Genomic DNA, 26438 nt, shown 5'->3' on the forward strand with positions numbered 1-26438 from the left:
GACAAAAGAAAGCTGTGGAAGCCCGATAAATAATAACTCGGATAGTAAGAGAAATTAATATAAGATACTTGTGCTGAACAGCCCTTTAGGATTATGCTTGAGGGAACTATTGTTGCGATGCTATGTAAATAAAATTGAATTCAATTAAAATAGTGTCAACAAGAGATTATGCTTTTCAGTAAACATGCCATTTTTGCACTTCCACAGCAGAAGTTCATAAGCACCATGTTGTGTTTGATGGAGCATAATGAGGTCCCCTCTAGCATACATCTGAGCCCCCCCCAAATCTATACAATAACAAATTCATCAAAGCTTAAGGGCAGATGGCTTCTCCTAACAATTCTAACAATTAAATAAACTATGTAATTATATCGAAAAGTGCTGCAAAGTGTGTTTCATAAAGTGACGGATATACATTTCACACATGTGCAAAAATTGTAGAGAGGACATTCTTGTAGTGCTTGCACACGCAAAGGCTCATAACTCTATTCTGAGAGCTGCGTGGTTTTTCCATACACCCTCATTCATGCTGAGCTTTCAACTCGATTTCTAATCTTTCCCCACATTTACCCAAAGCTCGACCTTCTGCACACGCATGCTACGGAATGTCAGACCTCTGCTGAAGGTGCAGATCAACTGTAACTCTAGGGGGATGTTAAAACGATAATGAGAGATGAGGCTCATGTACTGCTTGCCACTGACATGGCAGTTGCATCATCTGTCTGGGAAGAGATGAGATATGGAATCAGTCAATGCAAGCAAATAACATATAATCACTAGTCTGTGCCTCCAGATGCGCAGACTACTCAACCTAGTTTATATATCTGGAGGCTGTATTTAGTTATCAAAGCTGCTACAGTGGTTGCACATGGCAACTGTCATCTAATTTGAAATCAGAGCCCGAGTGAAAAATCTAGGAACTTGGTGGGAACTTTAGAAATAACCCACCGCCAAATTAAGAAAATAATAGTAATGATAATGATAATGAAGCCTAAAAAAACAAGAAAGAAGTGTCCTATACTTATACTTCTGTTAAATCAATGTATGAACAGTCTACCGAGTGGGTGGCCGTGTCTATGATGCATCCACACAGTTTAAAGCTGCACCGTGATAACCAAGCTACCAAGAACACCATCATTGGCTCTAAAAGAAAAACAACATGAGATGTTAAACCAGAGACGTTCATCTTTTATGTACAGTCTATGCTTTAGATTTTATTGTTGTAAAACACCTACAACTAGAAAGTGAGCAAAATTGTGATATCAAGTTAGTTATAGACACAGTACACATCTTTAATGATATTTAATAATATCAGGTAATATACTTAGACATAAAGTAACAGATTCAATTCTTAAATGATCTCTTGTTGTTTTCAAAAGTTAAAAATATTCCCCCTTTTCACACTTTTCTATGTCAAATGAATTCCAGAGCTTCTGTGTTTGCATAATAAATATTATAATAAGATGCCTCGGGACATATTTAAGCTGTCCAACTCTATTCATTCTTCAGGAGAAACTTGTGGAAATGATTTGTAATTTATTAGGCCTACTTGAAATTCATTTTCTGCAATATCCTATATGATATTGAAAGCTTGACATCAACCCTGCACTATGCAGTTTAGAGACTAAGAATACTTGTGGGGTCTTGCTCTAAGTGTAAAAAAAAAAAAAGAGTTTCTTTCAGATAACAGTACCGTGTTAAAAAATAAAACTGCATAAAGGAAATTACGACAATCTTTCCACTGTGTTCCAGTCAGCCACAGTTTGTTTCACGTACTGTAAATAAGACCCCACTGTTCTCTTTACGAAACAAACACAGCAGCTGCCAGGTTTGTCTGAGTGGCCAAAACGAGTTTGAAACACAACTCACAAAGGCCAGATGTGATCTAACCAAATCAAAACAGCTGCTCACATCGGCCACAAGCAAACCTCGTAACCATACTTGATAAAGCCTCAAGTTAGCAATGCAATAAATCCTGTGCCCGGCAATATAAACACCAGTGACTCCTTTAACTAAAAAGTGAATAAAGCAATTAAGAAAGGGATTCAATGAGGTGAAAATGAGGTGATTGACTATAGAAGCAGATAATAAACAAGGGGCCGACGGAGACAGAAACAAGTTGGCAAGGAGAGAAAAAGGGAGCACAGAGGAGAGATAGTCCCGTAGACATGCAGCTGGATGAATACAAGGCCCCTGTGTCAGCACTCTGTGTACGAGAGAGACTGCGTTCAAAGCATTACTGTAGCACTGAAGCCAGGTCTAGCTGGTATTTCGAGTGCGTTTGCACGCAGCTCCCTTGCACAGACCAAACCATTATCCTAACTGCACTTAACTGCAACTGTGAGGAGATGGGGAGGTGAGAATGCAGGACAAAAAAAAAAAAAAAAAAAGGAAAATTAGACAAAACAGGAGAAGAAGCACAGTGACACTGAGACATGATAACAGTGACTCACTCTTGGAGCAGGCTGTCCGTGATCATCCAGATACGTGGATCCACCTGCAAAAGCAAGTATCCAAGTTGAAATACTGAAAACATCATATTATATATATATGGAGAGATTATATTTTATAACGAAATAAGAAGTAAACTAATCAATAAATAACACGAGGGTAAAAATGACTCATTTATATCAAAATAGAAAAACACCTGAGCTGTATTGTCTACACGAATGCTTTAGTTCAGCCACATTCTTAGATCTGATATCGGATGTTTCTTTTTTATTAAGGTCATTCCAGAGTATCTCTACATTTTTTGTTATCATCTATTCTCTTCCTAGGCTCGTGCATATACCGAAACTATTCTGGAGTTGAGTTGATCAAAGCGGTCCTATCGCGCGCCTCGATTTTTGTCACTGACTGGTTTCCAGGTTTGCAAACTACTGGCTCTAATTAGTTTTTGCTGATGTCAGCAGACCCAAGGGTTCATGTTTCCCAGCTATGCTGTGAATGTTTGAACTTTCTCCCTTTTATGACTCTGTATGTTTATTTTTGGCCGTTTGGAGTTTTTCAGGCAGTGAAAGACTTCTCAGAAGTCATAGTTGTTGTGTAAAAATTGTAGAAAGGTAATAGTAACAAGGAGAAAAAATTACATGTAATGCCACTAACCCATTGCAGCAAATTTTGATCATCAACTTGTCAACACACTGAAATATCGCTATCATGAACATAAAAAGTACGAAATCAGTGACATCAATCATCACATTTTAGTTTCCACTGATATGTTTTACTGATGCGAACGCCTGTCTTTTAAACCCTTCTTCCTTTAACCACTTCCTCTACCGAAATGCTTCAAAACCCTGCCGCATCTAACCACGTGAGAGCCTGCATCACACGGCGCAGCTCGACCCAACTCTACATCATTCGTCGAAACCACACATGGCTCTTCAGTGTTAAAGGTGAAGGTGTTGTGACGAGAGCTCTAGTCGAAGTAGCTCCATTCGTAGCTGTTTATGGAACAGAATAATGGTGTTCATTGAAGGCTGTTCCTACACTGAGGATCTGTGCCCGTCTTTCGGCCCACGCTCCAAATGCAAGCCCAAGCCTATGACAGCGACCTTTTCTTTCATCGCCTGTTTAGACACAAAGGCTGCCCATCACATTTACAGCAGTTAGACTGCAAGAAAGAAAGGGAAAAGACAAGCTGGCGAGCGTGCATGGGTGGAGTCTGAGTAAAGTAATAAACTGAGGAAATATTACATAACAGAACAATCTCTCCTTTTGTCTCTGAAATGTGATCCAGAAGAAGAAAGAAATGATGCGTGAACACACACGTTGTTTTATTTCAGGCCAAAGTTTCCCACTTGGCACATGCTTGTAGATGTTACTCTGCTGGAAGTTCATAGCTTTGTAAATACTGTTTACACTTTAGATAGTGGTGTGTAAGCTTTGGGTAATTAGTCTTACACTGACATAAAATCTGCCTGACTGTCTTGCTTTCCCACACACACACACACACACACACACACACACACCCACAGTAGTTACTATATATAAGACTTGCTTGGATTCAGTTTGATGTCGCGGCTCATTAATTCATCGGGCACTGGATGTATAAATACAGCTGCACTGTGCTCACCCTCAGGTGTTTCTTAGTCTCGTTCTATCTTTTCATCCGTCTTTGTAGCGCTTTCGTGGCATTACGCAGTTTTCCTGAGGAATGCAGCGGCAAGCGCACATTTGCACCTCTACTCCGAGGCATTTCAGGTCACGGCAGGGTGAGGATGCAGAGACGCAGACAGACTCTGTTCCTTCCTCTGTCATCCATCATAGACAACCACCCCCCCACCTGCCACCACCGCGACCTCCAACCCCTCACTGCCTCCTGTGTGTGCTTCTCATTAGCGTTTTGGATAGAGGATCGGAACTAATTTTTTCCAGGGTACGAGGCTCGCAAAAGCTGACAGCTGCCCTCCGCCCCCACCGCCCACAGAGAGAGGAAAATCAACTTAAAGAGCCACTGTACAAACTGTACTCATTGACCTGATTGTGCTGTGAGCCTATGCCAAATATCAGAGACGACAATGACAGTCTAATGGGACTTGAGTAATAAATATTTTAATTCCCAAACTGACTTTTTATGACTGCCCTGGACATAATTCTTTTCCACTAAATAATCTGATAAGAATGACTTAACACATGTAGCCCAAAACAGCCCATAAAGGAATGTCCTTTAAAAACTAGCGAAAGGAATGCAAGTTAATTGGAAACAATACACAGTGCTGCTGTTATGTCTCTTATGATTTCTCCCATGCTCATAAGGGAATTTGTGGATCAATAGGTTGATTTAAAATCAACAATCCCATCACTAACATGAGGAAAACTCCAGGGCCATAGATTTCAAAGATCAGTGAAGTTGCTCTGACAGCTTTTGTTAGGCTAAAGGCTGAATGTGGGTCCCAATGACACATGGGTCAAGAAAGGTCAAGTTGAGAAACTATTAGGTTAGAGGAAGAGCAAATTTACAAATTTAATCTAAACTAATCTCACATTTGAGCATATCGTCAGGTTAATGGTTGTATTTTGTGAGTTCGTGTGTGTGTTTGTGTCAATGGCTGATTGACAAGGAAACTAATGGAGTGTGGGTTTGCATTGGTATGTAGCTAAATGGTTAATTGGATTACTGAGTCACAAGATCCATGGACTTGTTGTTAAGAACAGCTGCATTACTATTTCCAACTCCAATTAATCAATACCACATCATGGGCAGCATAAAGCAGCAGTGATTTTAAGTTTTAATCACCGAAAATATGAAACATATTATACTCACAAGTGCAAAGCTAATTTAAAAATGCACAAAACCAATAAAACAACAGAGCCTAAATGGCCTAGAGGGAACTGTGCCATGCGGGGATGCCAGCATTCTGTAAATTACTGTTACATCGTCTCCCAAAGCAGATTTTCAAAAGATTTTGTCCCCAACAAATTAAAAAAAGAAAAAAGTAAGTATCGTACAGCTTCAAGCTGAGATAGTATGCAACAGGATTGATGCAGCAAAGAAAATGTGAAATTCATTAATGCACAAGATGCGGTTTTCTGCACTGATTAAGAAGCCCACAAGAACTAATAAGAGTAATGGAAATGTGTTGAGGGGAATCACAGCCCAGCCTCACAATCATCAAGAAGTTTAAGAATATTAGTGTCTAAAACTCACACCAAAACCAACAACATTCAGTTACATTTTAATACAAGCACACACACACACACACACACACACACACACACACACACACACACACACACACACACACACACACACACACACACACACACACACACACCAGGCCAGCAGCTGCCCCTGTTCAGGAACTTCTTAAACCAAGTGACCATGCACATCAATTAGTCACCTCATTAGCTGAACTGATTTGTTTTTCTTCAGTGGAAGAAAAAAAGTCACTTGTTGTTAAATCAAAAAGTTCAGGTATAAAAAAAAAAGAAAAGAAGAAAGGTAAAAGTGCATCCGTCTGATGTTTCTTGTTCTAAAAGAGAACACTATCGTGATTACTTCAAACAACAAAGCTAAGACTGGCTTTATTGTCGCGCCCGCAGCTAAAACAGGCACAAGTATAGACCTCCATATTCAAATTCCTAAGCAAACAAAATAAAAATCTAAGATGTGGACAGACATTTGGAGGTTAGGTACTACAAAACACACAGGTGGAACGCCACCATAGCTGGAGGAAAAAAGTGTTTGAAGGAAATTTTGGTCTTTAGGATTGTATTCTGTCAACAAAGCCCAGAATCAGTCCTTCAGACTCTGGAATTTTCCGTTGTTGTTGGCCTACTCCAGGAATGCTACAGTAAGTTTGGGAATTTTATAAACATGTATTTAGAGCGTAGACCATTTCATTTGCTTTGCGAAGCTGGCAGCATGGCTAAGTAGAGCTTAGGAAAGAACACGTCCCAGAATAGGCAGAGGTGGGAGTGGGAAACCACACAGGAATGGCTGCTGAGAGCAAGGCCAAAAGGACAGGCACAGGGTTGGAGTTAAGAGTCCTCTAGCTTTGCTGTGGGACGCGACTGAAAGCGCTGATGGAAGGTTACAGAGCTGCAGCCATGGAATGTTCTACAAGTGTGTGAAACCAGATTACAGGTTCCCCATGTTGTGAAGACTAAGCTCTTTCATGTGTAACCACATCCTGCTGTAGTTTCTCTATACCAGACGGAAACGACTATTAAAGGTGTCGGCGTGCTGAAACTCAAGCAGAGAAAAGAAAACGCAGGACTGTTAGATACAGAGATCACATGATGTTCCTCAGTCCAGTCAAAAGTGACATAACTCCAGCCTGACCGATCTGTGTAAAAACACACCCAGTTAGATTCTCCACACGTCTATTGTTACAGCCCTCACTAAACACTTGTGTCACTATTGTCTGCACAGGAAAACAAAGTCAGTGTGCAGGAGTTAGATACAGTACAGGCTTTTCTATGTGTGTTTGCTTGTGAAATGAGGGTGTGCGGTCACCCGACCCTTTGATCCGACATGTGGGAGTCGCTCTCCATTAAGACGAGAATCGCGACCCATGTCGCTAATTACAGGAGGAAGCTAAGCTGAGGGTTAGGGTCTCCACCCACTTCGCCCTGCTTCAGCTCAATCCCACAGTCACTTGAGAATCAACAATGATCAGACAAGTTTGTGATATAAATAGAAAGGCAGAGCCACTGCTCTGTTATTCCAGGTGCCCAAAGACCAAACCCTGGTCGGTAGCCTAATTTGTGGACTTGATGCTCCCTTAAAATTTTGGTTGCTGAAATATAGTAAGAACATATACATGGGCATGCAGATGTGCAGGGGATGGGAGCATTCAGCATGACTGTTGGTATATGATTTGCAGGCACCAGTGGTTGCCACCATGTATATTGTATGACAGGGAAGTACCAGTAAATTGGTGACCCAGCAAAGCAGTGTTGACTTTAGTGGCTGTGCAGCTGGGAATGCCAAGAAAGCCCAAAATAAAACAGATAATTTACAGAACAAGAAGAGGTAAAGCTGAAACATTTCCAGTGATTTATGTTAAACACAGAACAAAGACATCTGACTCAAGAATTAATAATAAAAAAAAGAGGAGTATAACTGACAGAGATGATAACTGGTTTTTGAACTGAAGAACACAACTCTTACGGTCGCGCTTCTCTGATGTTTGGGTGGTTGATCAGCACATTAGTGCAGCTAAAATTGACGTTACAAATAATACACTTTGAGCTGTTTCTCCCAAACTATCATCAGTAGATTTTACAGTTGTCAAAATCAATTGATTTACGGAACCCCCAGCAGGCCATTTCATGTCTCCAAACTTGGAGAGGACTAGAAGCAGTCATCCGATCAAGTGAGGCAATTTAATCAAGCAAAGCGATGAGCAGATATGCATTCACTTCTTAGAGCCCCAAAGCCACGTTGCTGCTGCACTCTTGTATTTTAAATCTGTTTGGGTTTTTTTTGGACTGAGGGACTCGCTGCCCTTTCAGAACCAAATTTCACAGCCCACAGCAAAGACTGCTCTCCATCTGCCTGTTATGAGTAAACGAATTGAAATATTTTTCTTAGGTATGCATCGTGACCGTGTGAGACCTTAGTCTATCCGGCAGGCTGTCACAGAGTTTACGAGCGCTGAACGCGCTTCGAAATGAGGTGGCTTTGAAATGAAGAAATGAAGCGTGAAGTAGAAAATTGGACAAGTCTGACGCCACACAGTCAAAGTCAGCAGCGTAATCATCCTCATCAGCTAGTGAAGAAGTGATGCGAGGAACAATGTTCTTCTTTCTCTGGGATTTTCTGTGGGTGATGTTAGTATTTGCGCAACGGCAAGAGACACAAAGTACTGGCGCGTCACAGATGTGATGCGCTCGAGGATTTCTCATAATCTGAATGCTTTGTCAGACAATTTTGGATAATTCTTATTAAAGGGCACTCGTGCTTGTGCAGTTTGTACATACCTTTTCTCCTCTTGCAGTCATGTAGGCACGACACCAGATGTCTTGCTACCCTGTCCTTATGGATAAAGAGCCTGCTGGGGGCCACTTTGACTGACCAGTGATTTTTTCCACATAACCCTACAAAAGAAGTCAAATGGAGGGGACCTTTTAAGTCTGACTTCTAGATTGGTTAATTGAACAAAAATAGCCATTGGGGCCAAGGGGGGCATCATATAAAAACATAGTTGTTGGTGTAAGACTACAGATGTGAACAAAAGCTATATATAAATATATAGTGCATTTCTTTTATTTTAAATATTTTGCCAGGAAAATGGGAAAGAGTTGCAGCAATTTATTGAAATGTGCAAATATAAATGGAAATGCAGTATACAAGGCTGTAAAATTCTAGAGAGCTTGAAAGTCAATATTTGGAATAATCAGCTTTGTTCTTCAATATAGCCTGAACTCTCTAGGGCAGGGGTCCCCAATCCCAGTCCACGAGGGCCAGTGTCCCTGCAGGTTTTAGATGTGTCCTTGATCCATCACAGTGGATTTAAATGGATAAATTACCTTCTCAACATGTCTTGAAGTTCTCCAGAGGCCTGGTGATGAACTAATCATGTGATTCAGGTGTGTTGACCTAGGGTGAGATCTAAAACGTGCAGGGACACCGGCCCTTGTGGACTGGGATTGGGGACCCCTGCTCTAGGGGAAGCTTTCTTGTCATCTTTTGAATACTCTCCAGGAATAGTTCCTCAGGCTTCTTGAAAAGCTCTTCTTTTTAGATTTTGACTGACTTTTGTTTCATTCCCTGTCAAGATGATCCCACACTGCTTCGATAATGTTGAGGTCTTGACCAGCGGTCCCCAACCCCCGGGCCACGGACCAGTCCGTGAGTCGTTTGGCACCGGCCCCCGAGAGTTGAGGCTCAGGTGTGAAAATCATGGTTTTCAGGGTTTTTATCATTTTTTAGCGTTATTTCTTTATCGTTAACTCAGTTTCCCTGGGTCTTTTCCCTTGTGTTTTTAATAAATCTTCTTTTTTTGGTATTGGTACTGGTTTTATTTTGTTGTATTTATCCACGACACCTTAAAGTCCGGCCCACAGACATAAACCTGTCCGTGGCGCAAAAAAGGTCTAGACTGTGGGGAGGCCAATCCATGACTGATACTCATCCATTCTGTGTTTTTTCTTTATTCAGCTTTGCTTTTACTGCATTGGCAGTGTGTTTTGGATCACTATCATGGTGAAAAGTGAAGATGTTCCTGTCTCCATAACTCAATCACTGTTTGAGTCATATATATATTATATATAGGACTGAACTGCATATTAGTTGGTAATGAAAATGTTTTAAAAGTCCTTCAAATTTCTTAAGATTTTTAGATACAAATATTGGTACACCCATATGTACAACAGCAACAACACCAACTATCCTATTAAAAGCCAACCGCAAGCAGGGTAACTACTCACCCTTTGTTACTTTGCACCAGCTTAGACTCATAAACACACACCAGATGTGGAAATGCATCTTGCACAAAGGGCTGTTCCCCACTGCTACACCAACACAAAACTGATGACAACTGAGCGATACACAGCTGGAAATGACTGAAAGATCATAGTTTCATTACTCAATTAAACAATTGCCTTATTGTGAGCACTAAGATCCTATAAATACACATGGTTTTGTCTAGCATCTGGCTTCAAACTGGTCTTTTTATAGTTAAAAACAAAACTGTTACTAAGTGTTTTCACTGTAACTGTGAAATTAGGGCTTTGTTATTCCGGAAACAGAAGAAAAAAAAACAGTTGCTTTTTCTTGTACTATTCAAGCAAAAAAGACCTTGTTTCGTTTGCTTTATTACAGTGTTTTTCGGCAAGATCACAATTATTACTCTTTAAATTTACCACAACATTTTCTCTGGGGACACAAGGTTCTGCTTGAAGCTACGAAAAGACACAAAAACACCCTGCTTTAATTGTTTGTTTACAATACAGCTCCCTTGGCCTTGAGCCTAGACCAAGCTAAAACAGTTTTTGGAAAAAAGAGCGCATTTTTTTCCCCAACATGCAACTGCTTGTTTGTGGCTTGGTGGCCTGCTGCTGTGCTTATCTTGTATATCCCTGCGCCGATAATGGTTTTCCTGGTGATATGTGGGAAACATAAGCAAAAAACAAAACAGAAAAAGTGAATTTTTGTGAACAACCAGTTATGAGTCTTAAGCTCTTGTTCATTTTCTTACATGCACACTGCTGGAATGCTCATATTAAACATGGTCAAAGTTTCAGACCATCAGGCCTGCACATGACCAAGTTATTTCTGTGAGACAACAGCTCGGGCTTCAGACTGTCGTAATCATTCGGTTTCAGTAGCTTCACCCACCTGCGGTTCAAATCTTCTGTTTATAAGAAGGAACCAATCAAAATTAAGTTGGCCTAAAGGAAAAATTACCAGACAATAAAAGGTGCTAAGACAGCTTCTTTCAGATAGTACAAGCCTTCAGTTCATCCCCTAAGGAATAGAATAAGATGAAAAAGGAATATTTTGCACTATGAATCATGCATAACTGCTCTGATAAAGAATAAAGGTAGAAGCTGGAATGAGGGGCATAATTGGTCCCCTTGAATATTTTTCATTAACACACTTTTTTTTTTTTAAATATACGCATACGTTATTGCAACCATGCAGCTGCTGAAGCTTTAAACATCCTACACACATCTTTTTGGGATCAGTGGTGATGCTTCTGAATCTTGTTTGAGGCATAGCCTAGATAAACATGTCAAAAGACAAAGAGCTGGGTGCGTACTCATGCCTTCCTGTACATAATAAAAACATCTAGTGTTTTTTCTGTTTTTCTTGGCATGTCATGCTGTTAGTCATGAAGGGTTCTTTTCCCACATAGCCACTGATCAAACTAGAAAAGCAGCCTTAAGCCAGAGAAACAGCTGCTTATAAATGCCAAGGAACTTTGCTACATACATGTAAGTGTCGCACAGAATTTCAAAAATGGCTCATGAGTCTAAACCTGAAGAATTTTCTCCTACTGGGTGTGTTTTCACAGAGTGCCGGCTATCTGTTTGCTTTAGGTTTTATGCTCGGATGTGCGTGTAGCCACCAAGAAAGCCTTGAAGATTTATAGATGCACAGAACAGCTAGCTTGAAAGGATCTGAAAGAGAATCAGGAAAAGTGTCTGAACGCTCGAGAAGATTGACTCAAAAATGCAGGGAAAATTAAACACTGTCACACTCAACGATACGAAAACTATTACAAGTTCCCAGTCTGTAAGTTACGGGAAGTCTGAATTTGAGCCAGGAAACAGTTAGTTTAGATTAATGTATAGCGTGAAAGCAATGGGAAACAGAAGGCCTTGCTTTAATCAAGGGTGAAAAAAGCCCCAAACACTTTTAGTCCATCTGAATCTCACTTAGTAGATTTATAGATGCACATCAACAGATTTTATTATCTTTTGACAGAGCCGGACTAGCTGTTTTCCTATTTCCTGTCACTGTTTCCTGTTTTATGATAAGCTAAGCAAGTCAGCCACTGGCTGAAGCTCACACATAAACACAACAGTGGTATCGATTTTCTTATCCAACTCTTGGCAAGAAAACAAATGTGCATTTTCCCAAATGTCAATGCACTCTCTTCAACCACATATCATATTATGGTCTCTTAAACCCTGAAAGGAGAAAAACAGAGCATGCAAGCTCTCAGACAAGAATCCATGAATGTCTGTGGTGTGCTATGTAAATCGCCTTCTGCCACGTGCCCTGTGGGGGTGTTTGGGGGGTTGGATAAAGTTCTGGATGGAAAAATAGGAAAATGCTAGAATGGGATGTAAGAGAAAGGGTAAGAAAAAAGCTATATAAAGGAGGAATGAGAGGGAGTTTGTGATTTATTACATTTCGTTGTGTGGCACAAAACAGATTCAGGAAAAGCAGGTGTTATACTATACAGCACACAGGAAATGAAAAGAAAGTCAGGAGGAAGGATCAAGAGGGGTGGAGTGGGAGACAGTGAACAGGAAGAAATTATTACCTAATCAGTTTGTGAGCCCTTTCTGGAGGTCAGCAGAAGAAGATGAATTGCAATATTTGAAATCTAGGGGTTTTCCAATGACCTTTGCAAAGTGCCTTCAACAGAGAAAAGCATACAGATTCCACCAGGAAGCGCACTCATGCACGTACACACACACTGTTACAGCAGCCCCTAGATACGAGTACATATGTACTTATCTGAATGTTAATGAAAATTAGGAACTCATTCATGAGTTATCTAAAATGATACCTGATGGATCTAATGATTAAAAAGTATATAGGATAGGGAGTGTGATGGTGCTTTATTGCTTCTTGACAGATGTGCTGGCTCAGAAATTCATCCAGCTGTGAAAAAAAAATCACAAAAAAAAAATCTTTTCAGCGATGGCGAGAGATACATGCATTCCTCTTTATATTTTTATAAGCTACGACAGCACTTTAATAATAACAATTTGTGTGTCCATGTGTGTCGGCGTACGTCTGTCAAGCATTCGCGCACACGCACAGAACCGCTTGAGTCTCAGATCTAATATCTAGTAGCTGTCTATCTCTCGCAGTAGCAGCATTTCTCATCAGACTTCGCTCACCAGCAAGGCCGGGATAGAGCTGACGCTTGGTCCTGCAGAACAAACAGACTGCATAAAGCACCCCTGTGTGGTGCTAAGTCTCACACTGAAGTGAGGGGCAGAAGAGAGAAGAAGAGAGAAACATAAAGGCTTTTCAAAGAATGATGAGACAGAGGTAGATGTAACAGCAATGCACAGCGAAATGATGAAATGGAATAAGAGACTTATAGTGCAGAAAAAGTTTGGTTCTTGTAATAGCTTTTTGGAAAGCCTTGTCAAAACTGAGACCATGTCATAAAATATTTCCAGAGGGGGGGGGAAGTGAGAGCCCTACACAGTATGTGACTGTGGTCAACTGAAGCATGCGACTTTTCTCATGGGCCCCAACAAAAGACCTTTCTAGGACTTTTACAGTGCTCTGTTTGACACAGAGAGGTGTGATTTCAGCACAGACGTGATCCATTCCAGATATAAGGTACACTACTGACATATGTAATGGTCAGTTAGCCATGTGAGCAAGTTTATCCACTATTCATATCTGCTTATTCGTCAAGAAAAAAAAAGCAAGCGCTGTTTTTCTAATTTGTGTAACTAGTCTTCAGGAATAGTTCTCCAGCGTTCTAGAAGGGCATTCAAAGCTCTTCTTTGTCAGCTGCTTTTTACTCTATCAAAATAATCCCACGCGGCTTCAATAATGTTAAGATCCCGGCTCTGAGGAGGCCAAACCACGACTGATAGTGTTCCATGTTGGGTTTTTCTATTCAGGTATACTTTTACTATACTGACAATGTGTTTGGGATCATTGTCATAGATCCTTCTAAAAAAAAGAACCTGTTAGCAATCAGATACTTTTCACATGGCATTGTACAGTGGTTTAAAACCTGACTGTACTTTTCTACAGTCATTATTCCATACAGTTTGAAAATATCCCCAATATTACTGGCTGAAAAGTAGATCAGAATCATGAAAGATCCTCTAACATGTTTTTATAGATGACTGTAGACACTCTTTTGTATCTCTCTCCTGATTTCATACTGTCAACGATTTGACTTGAATTTAGATTCATCACTCTACAAGACCTGTTGTCACTTATTTCCAGTCCAAAACCTATGAAGTTGGCATACCTCAGCCTTTTCTCCCCGTTCCCCTTCCTTAAAAATAGCTTCTTGACAGCCACCCTTCCACTGAGATCATTTTTGATGAGGCTTCAGCGAACAGCAGTTGGATTAGGGGCCAGATCCATCTCTCAGGTCCTCTTTCGTGTCTTTGCTGGATTTCATAAGGACGTGACTTTCAGATAATGCTCATTTTATATAGATCGTTTCTTTTAGGCTTGTCACTTATTCATTTGTCCTCTACTTGTCCAGCTTCATCAGATTTTTTTAAATAGACACACTGCACAGCGTGTTGAGATATGCCAGGTTTTCAGCCAATACCACTTTGGAAATAACGTGTTGGTGCAAAAATAACATTTTCTGCCTGTCAACCTGTCTTACATGAAGCGAATACAGTTACACAACATGGTACCTTAAAAATACTATTTTAAATGGGTTTGTTGATAAGTTTTCTGTTATGGGCAGACACAACATTGGCTCATCGTTTAAGTTAAGAGCTTTTTTCATGCTTGAATGATTCACAGGTAAGTGTTAAGTGGTTTAACAAAAAAATATTAAGATAGTGTGTCCTCTGAAAATGGGCAGGCAAGAGGACTGGTCTAAAAATATGTGAACGGGCAGTCAGTGTCCACAGAAAAACTTTGAAAGAGCTTCAGAAAGCCAAGAGAACTATTGCTCAAGACCATTTTTAAAAAATGACAAATAAAGTTGGGCTATTTGCAAGCGAAATATTTAAAAAAAATGAGGGGTAAACTCAACACTTTTGCAAAGTATTGTAAAAATAAGTCTCATAAAATAAATCTTAAACATAACTAGAGCAATTGAAATTTCATAGACATAGAAATATACCATAAACTGCCAGTAAAGGAATAGAAAGGACCTTACGGAGCTTAGAAAGAAGGTGACTGGACTTTAAGTATACTTGACCTGGATAATGGAGAACCTACACAGACAACACAAAGGAGCCAAAATCCATTGATTTTTTACACACACACACACACACACACACACACACACACACACACACACACACACACACACACACACACACAAAAGCTAGTCGGATATCATAATGAGGTAACTGCTTCGCTTTGATTAAGCTAATTTATCATCATTATAATCATATTTTGGAAATGTTTTTCTAGCTTAATTGCAACTTCGGAAGAATTAAACTCATCCAAACCATGAGTCTCCCTCTCTGGATTTAACTGTTTTCCATAAACAGCAGTGATGTGCAGCTGTAGAGTACAGCAGCTGCCAGTGGGCATGTGCTTCACATATGTAGAGTATGTGTTCTTCTGTACTGAGACTTGGTCCAATCAGAAAATGGGCATGTGCATGCACATGAAGGTCGCTGCCTTGTCAGCTTCACATGTATGCGATGAGTGCCTTTATGCACGTGTGTGTATTCGCATGTGTCACCGAAACCCCAAACCACTCACTAATCACACAGTAGATGGTGGCAGGGCCCTGACCTCTAAGCATGCATCATCTGTTACATAAATACTCATTTGAAGGAAACTGCTGTCAGCTTCCATCGGTCTAGAGAACTGGTCAGTGCCAGGTTAAACCACTGCTGGATCAGGACATGGCCACTCCCTTGTTTTGGGCTCTCTTGTCTCGGGATATATATGCATGTAAGTGAATGTGGAAGTTAGGGGGCACAAAAAAAGAAAGTGCATGCGTCTGTGTGAGTGTTTCACAGCGTATGAAAAAAAGGAAAAATGCTTGCGTATTTTAAAATGCAAGTCAAGGACATTTTGCAGTTTTGGTAACAGAAGCCACAGGATGTGCGTCTGCAGCAGACCACCTTGTACCACATGACATCATTCCATTGCCTCCCGACGCTCTACGCACACAGGCAGGGACGCTCGCTTCTCAATACGCGCTATTTTTTCCGTATTCTCATCAGGTGCCAAATAAAGCGCACTTGCCATGTGTGGACCACATGTTGGTGACGCTGATCTGAGCCAGTGAAGAAGAGAACTTTAACACACTTGTTTAAGAACACTTGAGAAATCAGATATCGCGCTTGCGTAATCAAAAACATGTTCACGGCAAATCAGTCGAGTTGAACAACTTTTTAATATGGAGATTAAAAAACTGTAATCAACTAAAGTGAAATGGAGTGACAATGTTTGAACAGTTTGGTTAAAATGCAGTGACAGGCATTTGACGCCTGAATGGACCACAGTGGCCAGAAAGAGAGTAAAGAGCAACAACTGAACAATAAACAACAGATGGTAGCTCGCACTTCCAAGAACAGCAAAGCAGTGTTTGTAGATGAAGGCCTCCGAACAGGCTCCTCACTGCAGTTTCAAAGGGGGAATTTCAAAGTCTAGGAATCAGATTTAACGGCAAATCCCAAACATTAACCAGTTTGTAGCGTTTACCAGCTGACGCATTTATGTACTTTGTGGTCATTTAAATATTTGACGTAAGTGTAATTATCCACTAAACAAGGCTGGTATTTGAGGTAAAACTGTCGTATAAGGCTCACTTTATAAACTGTAGTTCACTCAGCTGACAGTCATATTAAAGAATGGGCTGTAATAGTACTGATCAAATTCTTTGAATTCCAAGTACAGTTTTCCCAATGAGCACCAACATTTTTAGCATAATAACAAAACGGATGCTTCGGTTGGTATAGAAAAGATTTTTTTAGATAGTTCAGTTCCAGCAGAGCTACTCCAACTCTCAATTAAATGGTGTCTTCATCATAGGTGGATTTTTTTTGTAAAACTTGGTTTCTGGCCCAGTGTCCAAACTCACTTTTACCATTATAGAGACTCTGACTATGATTCTATTAATGTCTGTCCAATTAGAGATAAAATAAGAAGTGCATGGAGATCTTGGAGCATAGACCCCTGCTCAGATTGCGCAGTAGTGACAATACCAGTCAGCAGTCTATGAAAAGGCTCACAAAGCAAGACAGCTGTTTATGTTCATATGCACAGTCACATGGTCAATCGCTAATCCATTCATCCACATACTTCCGCTTATCCAATTTAGAGTTAGACAAGGCGGGGTAGATCCCAGACAAGTCGCCAATTTGTCGCAGGACTAACACAAAGAGACAAACAACCGTTTATGCTCACGTCCACACTTATGGCCAATTTTGAATAACAAAAAAAACTTAATATACATTCCCCTTGAATGGTGAGAAAACCTTGGCAGGCACACGGAGAACTCCAGAAAGGCTCCAGAAAACCAGGATGTCTTAAGCCCAGGAACTTTCTGTGAGTTGACAGGGCTTTAAGTTTTACATTCATTTATAATTAACCTTCTTTTAGTAATTAGTGTAGAAACACAAATATCATCATATCATATCAACAATAGCTAACAGTTACCACGTTATATTAAATTTAACTGGTTATGATAAAGAATCTTTGATAATACACGTGGTATTGTTAGCGTCCGAGTATATTTTAGTCATTTCCCTTTTTTACCATGCCTTCTTACTTCAGCACTTCTCTGTCAATGAAACCCAAACCACAAGCTTTAAGGAGAAGCAGTGAAGAAATATATGGCTATTATGGGTCATTAGAACATAATTTTCATCATAAAGTGGGTTCCCTTGTATTAACAATGGATTGCCAAGAGTACTCCTTCTCTGGTTGTCATCAGGGGCAGAGGGAAAGGGCATTAGAAAGGCTTACAAGTGCTAAATGTGCTGTGCCGTGTTAAGGCGTGGTCACATTTTGGCCTTTATCACATCTAGGTTAGAGGCGGCACACTAAAACCTTGTACTGTATCCACCTTCCCAGCAGGGACACTGCTTAGTCTGACAGATCTCGCTCACTCTCACACACACACACATATCACTACTGTACACAGGCATGCAAGGCAGAGGCAAACAAACACGGCATCGACCCGCCGACGCTGTTGATTTATGCGGGGTGGTGGAGCAGCAAGGCCTTAAGGTGAGAGAAACTCTCTTACCCTCGACTGGCCTGTTGGAAACACGGGCATGCCTTCAAATTCAGGCCAAATATTAAGTCAGAGAACTGCAGCAAGAAATAACTAGCCTTCATTCATAAACACCATCTGACGGTCAGCTTGTTGTCATTTGAGGGCAGCTAGGACAATTAGCTCTTAATTGTGGCTAGGCTGTTTGGTTGTGAATGGCTGGCATTCATTCATGGTCTGTGACTGGCGTGCGGCTTAAAAACATGTTGAAAACTGAACCCGGTACTGAGTAATGAGTTGATATGGGCCGTAAAACTACCGAACATTGCATCCTTACCCAATTTCTGAACTATTGGCTTAGTCAGCGTTGTCTGGATCCTAGTTATATTCTCACCTCAATACATGTACTCTATTTAGGAAACATCAGGACCAAGCCGCACAACAGCGGTGCTCCTCCATGTGTCTAACTGCAACTCCGAGCAGGTCGTGGTCATTTTTGGTCACATCCTCCTGGTCACGGTTCAAAAACGCAGACAGTCTGCACAGACCTGTAATTGCTGTGTCAGTTGTGAGATTTTGTGCGGGCAAATGCTTGTAGCTCGCCCTATAAATATAAAGGCAGGAATCTGTCTGACTCATTAAGATTCTAGTCTGGGAGGTGGCACTGTCAGAGGGATTTCAGAAGGAGAAAACAGAGGGAGAGAAGAGATAAAGGAAGCAGTAAAGTAAAGGACATCTGGCAAATGAGGATATAGTGCCAAGCGGGACGCCATACATTTCCATCCGGTACCCTGAAAAGCACTTAATATTCCACAGCATAAACATCGACCGGATCGCACAAACCCTTTTAAAGCTCGACTCGAGGGGCGTGGCTTCTATCTCTGCAGAGCAACACAGCCGGGGAAGCTTGAGTTGTTTTTTGAAGAGAATAACCCACATGAGTCCAGTTTGAGCTGGTCCTTCAACCCCTTTATTTACACCAACCCAGAGGGATCCTCTACTCTTATAAATAGACCAGCACGGCACCAGCTTGTACACCATAGCGTGTGATTAAGCAATGGGTACCTCTCCATTAATGCACATTTGGTACAGATTGTCCGCAGCCGAATCACTGGTGTGGTATTAACTGTGTACATTTATTACCTCATTTTATTTTGAGGTCCTTATACTGTAATGGAGCATTTTTAGGTTTCTTCTGAAAAGAACGATCCCCCTTTCTACAACACTACATTTATCTGACAGCTGCAGCATTTCTACATATAACACTTCAACTGATTAAAAACCTGGAACAAATGGTAAATGGCCTGTATTTGTATAGCGCTTTTACTAGTCCCGCCTAGGGACCCCAAAGCGCTTTTACACATCCAGTCATCCACCCATTCACACACTGGTGGAGGCAAGCTATAGCTGTAGCCACAGCTGCCCTGGGGCAGACTGACAGAAGCGAGGCTGCCATATCGCGCCATCGGCCCTTCTGGCCAACACCAGTAGGCGGTAGGTGAAGTGTCTTGCCCAAGGACACAACGACCGAGACTGTCCGAGCCGGGGCTCGAACCGGCAACCTTCCGATTACAAGGCGAACTCCCAACTCTTGAGCCACGATCGCCCAACGACGAACAAAATAGAATAAAACTGTTGCACGTAACTGTAAAGGCAAAAATCTTTTATACTGGATACTACTGAATACTGTATACTAATAATGTCCTGTACAAGCTCTGAATAATACTTTCACCAGTTGGTGGCAAAAAAAGAGTTAAACAGGAACTATCATGATTGAAAAAAAATGAAGTCAAAGTTAAGTGTCAAAAATGGCATTTCCTCAAACGGCTAATTATGGCTCCAAATTAGTCATAATACTAAAACGGAAACTACTCAAACTAGTAGGTAAGCTAATGATGGCTGTCTAAAAGCACAGCAGATCATGTGATCATCTGCCACCATGTCATCCTATCCTTTGTACTGTCAAACAAACTTTCTGTGGTTTACCTCCTGCATATTTAACATCCTTCGCTCAGTATATCCACTATCCCTCCTCTGCACATGTCCAAACCATCTCAGAGCTGCCCTCACTTCCTCTTTGCTAATCCTCTGCACTTCCTCATTCATTTACTTTCCTCTCTCCATCCTCCTCTCTTTCATTTTCCCCACTCATCAAAGCACTCCTTCCATCTTCTCAGCTCACTCTCTTCACTTGTTAGTACATTTCCATCCATATCTTTAATCATCCTAACCTGCTGCCCATCTTTTCCAGCTCGATCTCTGTCTAGCCAATTCATACAAGTCATCTTCTTCTTCATCAGTGTCCACCCTCACACACACACCTGAGTAAAAGCCTTTGGCACCTCTCATTTTGCCGCAGCCCTAGACTTCCAGTACTCCTCTCTACGTTACAAGACATGAGAGGACAAAAAAGGGCAAAAGTTAACCTGCATGTTTTCAGTAACGCGCGTTTTTGCTCATATGTAAAATAACTCAGACACAATGCTGTGTAACTCCGATGTAATGCCAAGGATAAAGCAAACGTACTTGGTCCTGCACTTCCACTTTTTTTCCACAATGTTTTCTATGTTTACCACTCACTAAAGTGCACTAGCCTACCATCTGTGAGTGCTGGCTCAGGCTAAGCCTGGCCTTAAAGATCAAGCTTCTCTTTAATTTGGCAATGTGGGCTGAGCTACGCTAGCTGGTGGTGAGTGGTTTTCTTCAGCCCTTCAAAAACACCTCATTAGAATTGAATGGCTAATTATAGAAAAGATGACACTAAGCTCCATGGTAAATGTGAAACAACCTGTTATGAAACGCACAAGTGAGAGACAGAAAATTTTTGAGGGTCGTCTTCGCTGTCGAGCAAAGAGGCTCAAACATATCTTTTGTGCTCCGAACCCAGACATAAATATACGCAAGTGCATTTGCAAAATTGTGGACGTGATGACACTTCTTGACTTTCTGTAGACACACACAGACAGATCTTTTAAAAAAAACATGAATAAACACAGTAACACACGCAGATGAATAGGCAAGCGACTGAATAGAGGATACAAGAGAGGCTGGTTTTGAAATTGCGTGGTTGAGGATGTAATGGAATTGCATGTAGTGATTAGGGGCAAACGTTCCAGCTGGCAAGATCGCACGGCCGGTATACCCAGTGGCACATTTGTTTGTGTCGCACATGTCTACTGCAGTGTGCACTACAACACAGAAGTTGCATCTGTTTGCTGTCCAGGAAAGAATTTAGATGGAAGGTTTATGCAAACACTTCCACCAGAAGAGGGGTGAGGGGGGACTTGGAGTGATACATAACATTAAGATGGAGGCCAGAAATGTAAGAAAATGGAAAAAGCAAAGCAGGATTTGAGAGTGTTGCAATACCTCTGGTGAAAATTTGGGTGAAAAAAATTAGAGTTTTTACAGATTGATGGATGGATTCAAAGGAACAGCAGGTCCAGCTGGCACAAATTCAGTACAGTCTAAACCAGACGGGTGCAGCAGCAGAGTGGTGGTGGGCCAAAAGACAGGCAAGTTGTTCTGGGCAGGTCAGTGGAAATGCTACACAACCAGGATCTGTGCCAATGAACCAGGCCAGACAAGTGATGGCTTTTTAAGGGATGTACCAACACAGTAAGTGTAAGAAGTAACACTAAATTATGAACAGCAACCCATTTAACTTCATACTGGATACATCCGAAACCTCTCTGACTGGTTTTAAAAAGTAGACACTGTATAAACTATTACAATTTAGCCCATCACTTTCTCTTTTGCACACAGACACACAAACACTAGTCAGATACAAATCATCCCTCTCCAACCCTGTAATTAACACCTCTAACCACACCTGCTGATTGCTTTGTAGAAGCAATTCTGTGGGAAGAATAGGGACTCAACCTCAGTCTGGACTGTAAAACTGGACGGGAAAAAGAACAACTTCTTGGACGCTACGCGTTCTTGGATAAAGACTTTGTTAACTTTGTGTTGCTTTCACTCAAGATGTCTTTTTAAAACATCTGGAAAATGCGGTTTCCCCAGCGGAGCAGAACATTTGTACAGGGTTACAGCTACACTGCTACAGTACATCTCTGCTTTAGTACTTGAAAAAGCTGTTGTTTTGTGGGTAAACGTGACAACGGCGACAAAAGCGTCGACTCCTATAACGTCCAACTTTTTTGGAATCGTTTGATGAGAAGTTAGCTGTAATTTTTTTGTACACTTGACTTCATGTAAGCGGCAGGGAGGGTGTTGAAAGAAACAAAAATGTAATGAGGGAGACTGGGACAGAGGTGGGTTTCAGAGGAGAACACATTCTGAGACAGAGGTGTGAGATTTGGCACAGGTGGCGTTTGCTTTTCGCTGGGGACAACCACATTCCATATTGATAATGCTTTTCGGGCTATGATCCTTCAAACGCTCTAAAATAATTGTATTTTCTTAGGATGATAACTGGACACATTATCGCATTTATTTCACCTGTTACGAGGTTTAAAAAAAGAAAAACAGCTGAGAGTGTCCAACAATTTGCAAAAACGAAAGTAAATGTAATAATGTGAGCATTAAAATGTGCGATTCTATAATGGCCCACTGAAAGCAGAACACACAGGTTTCACTTCGAGCTGTTTCAGTGGTAACAAACTGCGCTGTGTAACAATAACGACTTCTATGACCAAAATGTGTCAAAGTTTGTGCTTGTGGTTGTCTGTCTATTTCAGTCTCGTGTCTCTGATACAAAGTGACAAATTGAAATATAAACCAGCTACCTAAAGCTTTGTTCAGGTGGGGAGTGGAGGTTGTTACTAGAAGTCTTGCTTGTGCATTAAGGTATGGAGTCTCTCTCTAAATTTATTTTTTTTAATACTCATCACAAATTTTTTTTTTTTTTTTTCAAATATCAAGAATATAGAGGGAGAAAAGCTCATATTAAATAAAGGGAGAAGCTGCTGGGCCGTGAAGTGGAATGAAATCGATAAAGTCAATATTTGCACCACTTGCACAGCAGTGAAATAACGGCATCGTCTACGTGACGTGTGGGTTTTTGTGCATATGTGTAGGACACCCTCACCTGTTTATATACAGTGCCTAACAAATGTATTAGACCATCTGTAAAAATAAGAACACGCAAATATTTTAGGAATACTACTTTAAAAAAGTTTGATAAAAAATAAAAATGACAGAATTCATGTTTTTATATCCAAATTTGAACTTGTACACTGGACTGGACAACATCGGTCGCCTCAAGGCACTTTAATTTGTAATGTATTAGACCACCTGTGGCAATACAGTGAAAACACAATTAAAAATGATTTTGGTAAGATACAATAACATATTGTTTAATAATCCCAGAGTTGGGAAATTCCCATTGTTACAGCAGCAGAGTCCACAGGGCAGTAATAAACGGCAGGTAGCTACCACTATTGTTAATTTAGGGTGGTTGTGACAAAAAACCTTACGTAAATTTGTTAAGTACTGTATGTAACCAGTAACTGTAATAATATCAGCTTTATCTTTGTGTCAGGGTTTTGAAGTAGATGAAAGACTTCCTACAATCTTAAAAGCTAGAGGTTATAGAAAAGGCTAAATTGTGCTTTACGAAAGAAGTAAATTCTCACTAAATCCTTCAGCTGCCTGTAGTACATCGTTACTATAGACGTATTAATAAGTGCAGCTTTGAAGTCTCAAATATACTCAAAGATGACTTTTGCAAATAAACTGAATCTAGAAAACAGAAAATCCAGTTTAACTCCGCTGAACCTAAAAAGGGAAACAGGCTCCATAAAACTTGCAATGCATTTCCCCAAAAGTGCATGTAGTGGTTTCAAGAACATGGGCTGGGCCCTCCCACTATATCTCCCCTGCTATATATTTAAGTCAGCTATTTTAAACTACTTCTTACTATTTCACTTCCATGAAATGAGGGTGGGCAGACCAAGACGTGGTAAGTTCACTCCGAGAAAAGTTAACCAGGCTTCCTTGATCTCACTGACCACCGGGCAAATATGTTTCTCTTTAACAAGTCCTGTGGCTTCTGGTAATGTGTTTCACACTCTCAGTCCAGTTGCTTGATAAAACTGGAAGATAATTGCTTGACTTTAGTGACCTCGCGGACCTGCTGTTTGATCGGAAACGTATGTGGCCAGCTGGCAGAAACAAGTCCTCAACATTTCAGATGATCTGTGGCAATAAACTGGGGAATGTGGGGTTATTTACCACTCGCCAAAGTAAACAAAGAGACTTCCCAAATGGCTAACAACACCAGGACACAGAGATACGAGGAAGGGTGAAGCTTAAAAAATTCTCATGTAGCAGGGTGCAATTATTGTATTTCTATTTTTGACATGAAAGGACTTGGATTCAGATTAAAGGTCTTTTCCTTCTGAATGAACAGGGAGGAGTTGATTAAAGCCGGGAGCTCAGTTTACACGCTGTAAGCAGACACTTAATTCTCTCACAGGACCTCTATTTATTCGGTCAATGATGTTTTAAATTATGGGATATGCTGTATGTAGTCACCTTTTTTCAAAAGCACGAGCCTGGGTACCACCCAGTGGCTCCGGGCCTTGAGCCACCCACCCATTCACACATCACCACAAGCACTACCATAAAAGTCAACACAGCCAGCCATCATCAGTGACTTGGCAACCCTTTAAAACAAGACAATAAAGCTTCTTTGAGATGATGTATTCTTGACTACACAGCATACAAACAAGTGAAACAAACAGAGTCCGTTTTATAAATGCTTATGGGGTATTTTCACATCATAAACTTAATAAACTTGAAGCAACCACTTTGCTTAGCTTCCCAGACGCTCTGTGAATAGGGGGAGACAGCTAGCTAGACTCTTTATATGACAGCGAATCCATCTACTAACACCACAACACATCAATAACTAAGAAGTTAGAACTAAAAACTACTTTCGGCTGCTCCTTAATTCACAAGTGGGTAGCTCCACATGTTTTGATTTGGCAGATTTTTGCACTAGATGCCCTTCCTGATGCAACCCCAAAGGGGTTTGGTTTGAGTTTCCTCCCGGGAAGCCGCAGATATGCTTGAAGCACGTGGCCCTTGACAGTGGTGTTGGGGAAGTGGCCCTTGACAGCCCTTTTATACTTGCTGCTAAGCAAAGCAGAAGAAGAAGAGGCAACATACAGAAAGTATGCTACTCCGATGAAACATAAATGAGATGCAGCAGATCAAGAAGAAGGGAATTTTCCTTTGAGCTGGCACAAATGATGGTGGCCCTTTTGTCGTTTGCACGAGGGAGACTTCAGTGAAGGCTAGTTAAAGCCAGTAGGTCCTCCAGCTCTTTCATTTAGCATATGAGTCAAGCATGCTGTGCACATCGGGTTACCAAAACTTTGGATATGCATGACAAACGCCACTGACAGGCCTAAAAATGCCACTCTAGTGACAAGCGTGAGTGCCAGCACATTTACGGCTCAATAATCAGAAAATATCGTCTAGTTTTACAAACCATGGGGAAAGGGTTCATACAATTGAAGACTAAAGTTAGTAGCATGCACTAATTGCTGCATGATATATGCAGAAAAAGCAGGAAAGCAACTGCAAAATACCCGCTCAATTTACTGAAACATCACTGAAAACAGCATTACAGAACAGTTTAACTGGACACATCCCAAGTTTGTAGAACAAGTTTCATGTTTTTCTTCAGTGACATGCAAAAAGAAGAAGCACTGTACGTTCAGTAGCGCCGCGCAAAAACCCAATCACAAACCATTGCCCACAAATTTATCTGGGATTTGTCTTCGGTTATAACCATCATTGCTCAGCAAGCCTTGAACAGCAGTTGCAGTTTAACAGCACTGGTACATTTGTAATGTTCTTTCCATCTGCTCTCTTTTCATGTGGCAAAAACAAATGCACTAATGAAAGATAATTACCCTGTGTTGTTTTAGTGTTTGCCTGTCTCTCTGGAGAGGGAGAGCAGTCTCTCAAGCGTGGAGATGCTAATTGGTAATGCTAATTGCTTCCATTATGTAATGACAGGGTCAACACAAATATTTTTTTCAAATGATTTCCTATCCTGAAAATTCAAAACACACAAAAAAAGATAATAGATTATCATCAATGCATGCCTAACTGAGTACTTGTAACAATCATAAAATAATAACTTGATGACTGCATGTCTTCATTGCGAACCCCTCTAATTTGAAGCACTGAAGCTTTTCCCCTTTGGTTTCCATTCAGTAAAAAAAGCTGATTATCCTTTATTGACCCTTAAACTCAGTTAGAATCTGGCGTGTTACAAAGCAGGTAAATACTCTACTCAGCAGGCAAGGCTGCTTGTTTTACCAACCCTAAGAAAATTATGGGCCATCTGATTGTTTTGGCATTTAAGTTGGATGTGCTGCCAGTTAGGGGTTATTTTGGGGTCTAGTGGAAGTAATGTGTAGTTTT

The 26438-nt window shown here is 40.8% G+C and overlaps 1 protein-coding gene across 2 annotated transcripts in view; it reads right to left on the minus strand.

Moving 5' to 3' along the window:
• Positions 1–26438, minus strand: part of usta (uronyl 2-sulfotransferase a) — a 59254-nt gene that overhangs the window by 27016 nt on the left and 5800 nt on the right. The window contains exons 2-3 of one of the 2 annotated variants that reach the window (XM_040017306.1): positions 8431–8547; positions 2454–2497 (exon numbers count right to left, since the gene is read on the minus strand). In XM_040017306.1, coding sequence (XP_039873240.1) covers positions 2454–2497; positions 8431–8547 — 161 coding nt within the window. The remainder of the gene's footprint in view (positions 1–2453; positions 2498–8430; positions 8548–26438) is intronic. The other variant, XM_040017307.1, reaches the window with a different exon arrangement.

The sequence above is a fragment of the Simochromis diagramma genome, unplaced genomic scaffold, assembly GCF_900408965.1.
Source record: "Simochromis diagramma unplaced genomic scaffold, fSimDia1.1 OVJJ01000802.1, whole genome shotgun sequence".
Taxonomy (NCBI): Eukaryota; Metazoa; Chordata; class Actinopteri; order Cichliformes; family Cichlidae; genus Simochromis; species Simochromis diagramma.